Source organism: Gymnogyps californianus, chromosome 1, assembly GCF_018139145.2.
Source record: "Gymnogyps californianus isolate 813 chromosome 1, ASM1813914v2, whole genome shotgun sequence".
In the NCBI taxonomy this organism is placed as follows: Eukaryota; Metazoa; Chordata; class Aves; order Accipitriformes; family Cathartidae; genus Gymnogyps; species Gymnogyps californianus.
The window spans coordinates 193,176,047-193,184,911 of NC_059471.1; the positions used below are offsets into that span (position 1 = coordinate 193,176,047).

The following is an 8,865-nucleotide window of genomic DNA, read 5'->3' on the forward strand; positions in this document are numbered from 1 at the left end:
CAAGTGAAATGCTAGCATTTTTCCAGCATGAATTTAGGAATTTGTTTTCTGTCAAAACAAATTACTTCAAATAAGAGAGACCACCAAATGTTTTCTGAATCTCTCAAGAGAAGGATAAAATCCCTTTGCTTATTTTGCCAAGTCATGCCTATTTTTCTGTAAGCCTCACTCTTGGCCAAGCCTGTTCCCAGGACCTGGATGTGTGCAGGGTTATCACAGAAGCTCCGTAGAGCTTCACAGGTACAAAGGTGGGTGGTGACACCAGGAATGAAGTGGAAGCACTAATTTTTGCTGTGAAGAAATGTCAGGACAGCTATGATATATTGTCCTTAAAGATCCAAAAAAAGCAAAGATCTAAAAATAAGGTTTCCTTCATCAGACACCCACAGTATACACTGGAAAACAAAATATACTGTGGCTAATTAAACCTAGGAGTAGTTTAAACCAAACAAACTGAAATTCAGTGGTGATGATAGTAAAATTCAAGCATAGGCTCCGGAGTGTCCTTGCGGTGTCTGCTGGCCAAGGACTAGCATAGCAAGCCTGTTTTCTTGTAGCCAGTGGATTATATTTAATTCTCTCAGCCACGGCAGTCACCTTTACATAAAGCAGAATAAAAAAATTAGTAACTATAAGGCTTTGATTTTTCTCCTTAAATATCACAGAGATATAATATCAGAGACAGTCTACCGGACAACAAATGCATTCCCAAAAGAGAGTGGGGAGACAATCAGCTGCCACTGTTTGGGACTCTGCTCCAGTATGAGGCTCACTGGGACAAAGCACAGGTTTGGGAGCGTTATCAGACCCGTCTGACCTCACGTGCTGTGTGTCAACCTCACAGCTGGTTTCCACCTCAGGCTCCTCAGCAGCTCACATGGTTTCAGTCCATTGCCATGGCCTCTGTCCTGCTCTGAGACCAAACACAGCAGGCGTGGTTAGTTAACCAATCCTTTAATCTACTCTGCTTAGTACATGAGAGAGGCATGAACACAGCTCAGTCCAAATGGAGCTGGAAAAGAGGGAGTAAGTCACAGAGCAGATACTAATATGATGGATAAATAGTCCCGTGGAGTAAATGCCTCCCTCCATTTCACCCAGACGGCTATATTGACCCTTTTTTGTCTAGAACCCAGATGTTGGTGTCTTTGTGGGTCATTGCTGATGCTCACCATTTCCACAGAGCTTTTGAGTGAAACAGAGAGCTTCAAAGTGAAATGTTTCAGATGCTTTGTATGGAACTGGGTGGAAAACAGCAGGGCGTGACGGGTCATCAGCATTTTTCATGCACTCCTCCATCATTTCGTATGAGCTCATGTGCAGATTTGGCCTTGCTCCTCTGCCGGAGGATTCTCAACAGAGTATGTGTTTCTGGGGAGGATCAGGGGAGAATTTGGCTCATGGAGCTGTTGTTAATGAGGCTTGAGAGGTCGTTGTGCCTGAAAGAGGCATAGATGTGCCCAGGAGAATCCATCAGCCACCAAAACCCAGACTTGATCCTTGAGGAAAGCAAAAAGAAAGTCCTTGAATGCTTTTGATACCTCGTTAGTTTTAACAGTTTTGTCATCAGTTTATTTCTGCATCCTGGCAAGTGGAGTTTCATCAGGTGCTGAAACAGTTTGCACTAGGAAAATGGCATTTTGCCTCTGAGGACGAAGCCAAGAACACTGTGTAAAATCCCAGCACTTTTTATGTTTTATGAAACCAGATGAGATGGATTAAATCTACTGCTTTGTACTTTCACTTTCTCTTAAAAAATCACCTCCTAAACTCCCAGAAGACGGCACCCCTCTGTAAATGCCATCTGAGCTAAAGCACGGCCATGCAGGAATGGAGGGATGGCTGTTCTGTGCAGTCAGAAAACAAGAATTGAAATGCATTAAGCAGTTCTCATTTAGTTCTCACTAGCTGGCCAAACAGAAAGCTATTTCCCCCCATTGTCCTGATAAATTATTTGAGTTCCCACCAACCCACCTCAGAGGGCCTCGGGTCACCCTGATAGCATAGAAATCTGCAGCTCTGTAGACCCTACAATCTTCACTCAGATTGCCAAGGGATCTGGACTCACAAAGGAATTATACTTGTACGGGACAAAAAATCTAGCATAACTCCGGCACTTTCTGCCCAAACATACTTCTAGTTCTATGCACACATGCAACCCTGATTTTTTATTACCTCATTCTTCACAAATGCTCATGGAGAAGTACATTGGCCAGCAGTTATAAAGATCTTTATGGAACCTATTTTTTTGTTCAGATTTATTTCCTAATTTAATGGCAATGAAATCATGGTCCCAACATAAAAACTAGCAACCTTGGGATTTTGGTATCTTAATCAGTGGCTGGCTGCAGGATGAACATTAGATTGCATTCCTGGGAGATTATGCTTAACAGGAATGCAGTTTGGGTGACTGGTTCAAGGTGGCATCGTTTTGAAACAGTTGTAAGATCTAAGGCACTAATTTAGAAAAATGAACCTGCAGTAATTGCATGAAAACAAGTAACAGCCCTTGGCTTAGCTGTATCAAATTGATCAGAGGATATATTAATTTTCTACATGGATAATTCCTGGTCTTTTTTTAGTTCAGCCAGCTCCCTCATAGCCTCTCTGCCCGGTCTTTCAAGCCTTTGCACATATTATTCCTTCACTCACATTCAATTTTGTGAGTTGTTTCATTTATTATGAGCTTCACTGCATATGAACATTGTTTCTGATTGTTCAGTGACAGTAAATATACATTATATTTATAAAAAGCTAATATACTTTTGCATAAATATATGCATTAATAAATGAGGTCTGCTTTTTCAAGTGTCTGCTGTGACTGATACAGCAGGAAAATTGATGGGCATCAGAGCTATCAAGTTAGCATATATTTTCTGTTTTAAAAATAAGTTAACCACTTGGCCCCTTTTCTGCTTTCTCTGGATTTGCCAATGCCTGGGTCAGGGTGCTCTGTCCTGCATCTGTGCAAGGTTCTGAAGTTTTGAATCTCTTCAGGTTGCTTCATTATTCATCAGTGACTGTGGGTTCACTGAGACAAGACCTTCAGCATCTCACAGGAGACCACCATCCCCAGTCATTAGGCTCCTGACAACCATACCTTTCACTTTCTCTCTCGTTAGTCCTGTGGGCATTTGTTTATTCCATACAAATTGAACAAAATAATCCCAGAGCTTTATACATATTTGGGGGGCCAAGGAGGAGCATTCTTCTGCACTAAGTTACTGAACCACATTGTGGTTATGTCAGTGTGATGCCCCGGGGAGAGGGATGTTCAATTGCACCGTAACTCCCTTCTTGGAGAAATATGACACATGAGTGTTTTCATCTCAACATGGAACTGGGCCAGGTTTGCATCAAGACCTGAGAGTGAGACATTCTCGCAGGGCTCACAGCTGAGACACAGTATATGTTCCTCAAGTGCTTGGGATCAGAGCAGGATTTAAACCTTCCTGCAAGTCAGGGCTGTCCTGAGTTTAGTTTTTCCCGTGGTAAATATATAGTCAAGCTGTTAAGTATGAATTTTGTTGTTCAGACAAATTGTCCCTAATGAAGAGAACAGACTCCAATATACAAAGGCATTACAGAATCAACCAACTGACTATAATGGGCCTATACATTTAGATTTCAAGGCTTAAGTGAATAAGATCTTGCACTTTAATTAGTATATAACATAACAAGTTGGCCCACTAAAATACTGTTTGTGAGCAACTTGCAGCTCAAGGTAAGAGCATCAGGACCTGCTTTGTGGAGAACTGTGCCAGCACTTCTGTACACACAGCTGTGTATCTTTCTAGGTGCATGCAGAAAGCACTCACATATGTCACTTTTTTTGCAGGTGGTGAAATCCAATCCCTCTGAAGAAAGTCCGCACATAACAATGACGTTATCAAGGCACTATACACTGGGGAAATATTTCGGCAGTCAAAGCAAGCCATCACAACTGCAGGACTATGCAACAAATTCTCAGTCCCCATATCATATCCGAGGTCCAATAAATCAAGTTTATTCTGAAATCCTTCTCAGCAGGCTCTGTGCAAGTAAGAGGGAGCTTGTCAGCACATAGCCTCTCTTGGATATAGCGCTGGGACTAGAGATGTGCCACTACCTGAGTGACAATTGAAGGACCGTGGTGAATTTATGACATGCTTCCTTGACTGGCTGCACACACACCAACAGAGTTTGGGACATGTGGCATTTTTCCTAAAACTTTATGAAATCAAGATATGCCCTGGCAACTCTGTGGTGTCAAAATGGAAGATGGACGGTTGCAAAGGAGAGAAGAGGGGAAGTTACTTGAACTGTTGCCAAAGGCTAGAACAGCTGTAGCTCAAGCAACTGTGTATTAATGATAGTAAAGAGAGAGAAATATATACACTTGAATGATTTGGAAAGGACTGCTTTAGCTCTTCAGCACTATCTAGTTTTCTATTTATAGAGACACTGTAATATTTGAATGTATTTAGAAACTGGCTACATTCCATTTTAAAGAGTTTTATTTGATGTGGATGGGTTCCCCTTCAATATCAAACCTTTTCTATTTAGACACTTGGTTTATACAATTTGAAAATGTCTATTAGCATTTTACTGATGACTCCAAGTTTTGAACTCTAGTGTTTTTAGTGAAAACACACCCCTTCTTTGTATCTTAGATGGAACAGATGCCTATTTTTTGCATGTTCTAAAGCTAATATAGAGATAGACTACTTAGACTTGAGACTTATTATAACTGTCTCAATGTAACATGTAAATATAGTGAATATGTTAACATAACCTTATTTATGGTCCCAGTTTAGGAGAGTGGCCATACGCAGGAAGACTGCTTAGATATGTGGTTCTGTGTCTACCTTGGCCTGTAAGCCAAGCAAGTATTGTCCCCACATGGAAGTGCCATTTCTTTTATGATTTTTTATAAAAAGCTTGCCAATGTGTGAAGCAAGTACCACAAACAGAAGAAAAATCCCCTTTGCAAGCACACATAAGAACTTCGGGATCTGGTTTTTAATCTGTCATGAGGAGTGTGTGATGTGATGGGAGCAGAATATACTGCCTGCATCTCATGCTTGGCAGGGACAAGACCTTCTCTGAACACCAGTTTCATGCCGTAGCCCAGCTACATCACCAATGTTTGCAGACCTACTCTGGGTGAAACCCCAGGGAGAGGCTTTACCACCACAGGGGGGAAGTGTCTGCTGATCCCCTCCCACAGTGTTGGCAGCACACTCATTCACAGTTGTGGTCCCCTGATGGGAAACCAAGCATGGTCCAGGCTTAGCAGCTGGGTGATGGGTTAATGGCACCCCATAAGACTGTTCTCCCTACAAATTATCCAGTTATGGATTTTTATGAACCCAGTTATGGAGCAGGCAATCAAGGCACCACTCTCTCCCACCATGCGCTAGAGAAGGGAGTCAGAACCAGGTAAGTACGAGTCTAACGAAGGATCCGCTGAGCTCTATGGCATGCTTCCCCCTTCACAATTTTACATACAATCCTCCACCAGCTTCTACTGCCTTTGGGAAAGGAAGCTGCAAGCAATGTCAGGGAATAAACAAATTATAGCACAGAACTAATCACCATCTTATTGGCCTTAGTAGCACACAAAGGGGCTGCCCTATACAGAAGTAGGGCTAGAAATTCATGACACCACATTTAGGATTTGCCAAAGATCCTTAAGCTCAACACAGTCTGTATCCCCAGCTAAAGTTTTGTGAATTCTTGCTCCTTCAGATAAAGATATGTAGAGATATGATGAGACATTTTCATGCAATATGGAGTTTGGCTTCCCTAGATGATAGGAGGAACCTCAGAAAGAGGATCTGGCGTATTTAATTTAGGAGACCTTCCACTATATTGACAAAGCTCCTAATTTAGACAATGACATTACATTTAGTGAGACAGTGTGATTATCTCTGTTTCTGTATAATATGCTGCTGCTGTGCTTACAGTAAATGTCCCTGAATTTCTATGTAAGGTTTTCCCTGGCATGGAGCTTTACATGAAAGACGGGTCAGGAGCTGTGCATAAATACTGAAAATGTCAGCGTTTCGTTTTGAGCAATATGATTATCTAAGGAATATAATTGTATGCAAATGATATAATATATAATCTTGGGTCTGGAACTCCAGGGCTGCACAACCTTAAAGCTGAAGGATTTAATATCATGTCATTAATATTAGTAGATGCAAAATGCAGCCAGATGTCTTCGGTGTTAAGATGATCAATGATAGGTGTATTACAATTCTGCTTCTGTTAAGATTTTTTTGTAGCTCATTTAAATCCACATGCTGTTACTGTTATTGTTCTGTACACAAATGTTTTTAAGGCATGAACTGGGTTTTTATGTTTGTTTTTTTTTAATCAAAGCCTATTGCTGAAGCATCAGCTGTAATGATGAAAAGAAAAGAGCTGACTTTATTATACTGTAGCTGATATCAGTGAATGTGCAATTCATCACTTCTGGTTTCACCGCAAAATGGTTTACATGTGCTGTACACCCAGATGTCTTAATGTTTTCCAAATCTTAATATTTTTCAAATGTATCAAGTGGAAATTTTACTGTGTGTTTTCTATTTTTTACATGTCTATGTACATATATATGTCTGTACAAAGTCATTGGTACAATTTGCAAATCGATCTTTATTTGAACGAGTTCTTTGAATAAGTTTTTTCCAACACTATATATGATCCATGTAATCTTAGGAATAAACAAAGGGAATGCAGACTAAAACAGGTACCAAGGTACATTTTTCATTATTTAACTTTAAAATATATCTAGCATCTCTAGGTCTGTGAAGGAAGAGAGTTGAGATTGACATGGAAGCATCACTTGCTCATACACATTAAAATTTACGGATTAAGACACTAAAAGAATTACCATATTTGAATTCCAGTAAGAGCATGTGTTGCTATCAATAGTTTACTCTAGAATTATCACATCTGCTATGACATTTTGCCTGAATAAGCATTAAAGTGTTCCTACTACGTTAAGACTGATTCATAATGCAGGATTTTTTCCCCCCATATTTACCTTAGTCCCATTACTTACCATTAAAATAGCAAAGAACCTAATTGTCAAGGTGAGTTCCACCTCCTAATATAGACATCAATGGCCCTGGAATTGGTAGTAGGATTGAAATAATCAGGCTGGGGAACAAGTATACTGAGAAGTGATGTTTCCTGTTCAACGTCTGCCCAGCAGCACGTGGAGTTTAGAGTGGAACCAGGGTATGTTTTAAGCTACAGGCAGAGAGACTGGAACTGTGCTGCAAAAAAATAAGTATTCTGACATACAGAGCAGTAATCTCAGCTATTATTACATCCCTTTAAACTTTAGCTGAAGCTGCAGTATGATGTACCAGTGTCCAATAAGTTACAGCTCCTCATCTCTCATATAAGTCCACAGATGTTGAACAGTGATTTGGGTTTGAGCCTTGCAGGGTAGATGGCCACCATGATCAAGTCCATCTCTGTGAGTATCTTTGGAATAACTGGCTATAATAAAAAAGATTTCCCTATTTGTAGGGAAATGCCTTGACAAGTCAGCTCTGTCATCGGAGATGCTATATTTTAAATATAGCAAGGAGCTGAAAGAATGGACTACAAATACTATTTTTATGCTTAGTATTTATTTGAAAATGTTAATCTTCAGAATAATCTCTTCCATACCGTTAAATATAAGGCCTTTATTTTTCTCTTCTGTGACATATTAAAGGGACATCAAAGTCAATTTATTTGCTTAGTGGGTGGGGCAGTGGGGCATCCAATTACCTCAAGGTTGAAATAACCACTAATAGTTATGCTTCTGTTGCTATGCTGAGCCAAAGAGAATGCTTTGAAGATGCAGATATGTGTCATATTAAGTTGACTGCAGTCCAGGGATCTTTCAGATTACTTTTTTAGAGTAAAGCAATTTTTTAGAGGTACAGTGAGCTATTTGGCATAGAGTCAAACTGCTAAACAAGCCTCTGTAGGCTCACATGAAAAATATAGTCTTACCTTTTTGTTTGCCTGCTAGCCTTGCATCTGGCTTGTTTTACCTCACTGTTATGACTAGCTGAACCTGCTCTGCTCCACATCAGCCTTTCTTTCAGATGACCTGAGAAGTTTCCGTTTCATTGTAGAAGCAACTTTTGGAAATCTGAGAGATGATTGTTGCAAATTCAGGCTGAATCTTCAAAATATCAATGTTATTATCTTAATGTTTTTGTCAATTCCAACAGCAGAAGATCTACTGAGTGCAGCAGGGGTAGAGTAAGCCTCTTCTCTAGGGCAGTGATTTTCTCTGATGAATTTAAAACAGCTATGTTGTGGTAAGTACTTAGTGTGCACTAGCACTTAGGTCTTCATGGAGCTTGCCTTTACCGAGCCAAACTCCATCTTTCAAACTCCACTGCCCTCTTTACCTGTGTAAATCTTCAAAATACCAGAACAGTCAGTGTATAATGCAGACATACCTATGTATTGGTGCTGGTACATATCCTGCAGTATTTACTGGTACCTTCACACTATCCATTGAATGGAAAAGCCCTGACTACACAGTAAAAAGATGCTATGCATTTTAGTCTTACTCGCCCGTGTTTTGGTGGTACTAAAAACAGTGGTACATGTGTCAGTCTAGGCCAGTACCTAGAGCCAAGTGTCCTGGAAAACTACTCAAGTCATTAACTTGAATGGGCAAGATGGGCCCATAGGGTCACAACAGGGGCTCCTGCAGCACCAGTTTCTGTTACGATGGACTTCTTCCTTTTCTAGGTTCATGCATCTGGCTGCTTGGCCAGCCCCTCGGCAGCTGGGGACGGCCCTTCCTGCAATCCCTCAAATATGTTCAACAGCCTTGGCAGGGTACACCGTGTTAAGTAGCCC

At 40.6% G+C, this 8,865-nt stretch overlaps 1 protein-coding gene across 1 annotated transcript in view; it reads left to right on the top strand.

Moving 5' to 3' along the window:
- The window catches only part of CPED1 (cadherin like and PC-esterase domain containing 1), a 158,605-nt gene extending 154,515 nt beyond the window's left edge, over positions 1 to 4,090 (top strand). Inside the window, exon 23 of the mRNA XM_050903592.1 lies at positions 3,839 to 4,090. Coding sequence (XP_050759549.1) covers positions 3,839 to 4,066 — 228 coding nt within the window. The 3' untranslated portion in view covers positions 4,067 to 4,090. The remainder of the gene's footprint in view (positions 1 to 3,838) is intronic.
- Positions 4,091 to 8,865: the final 4,775 nt, after the last annotated feature.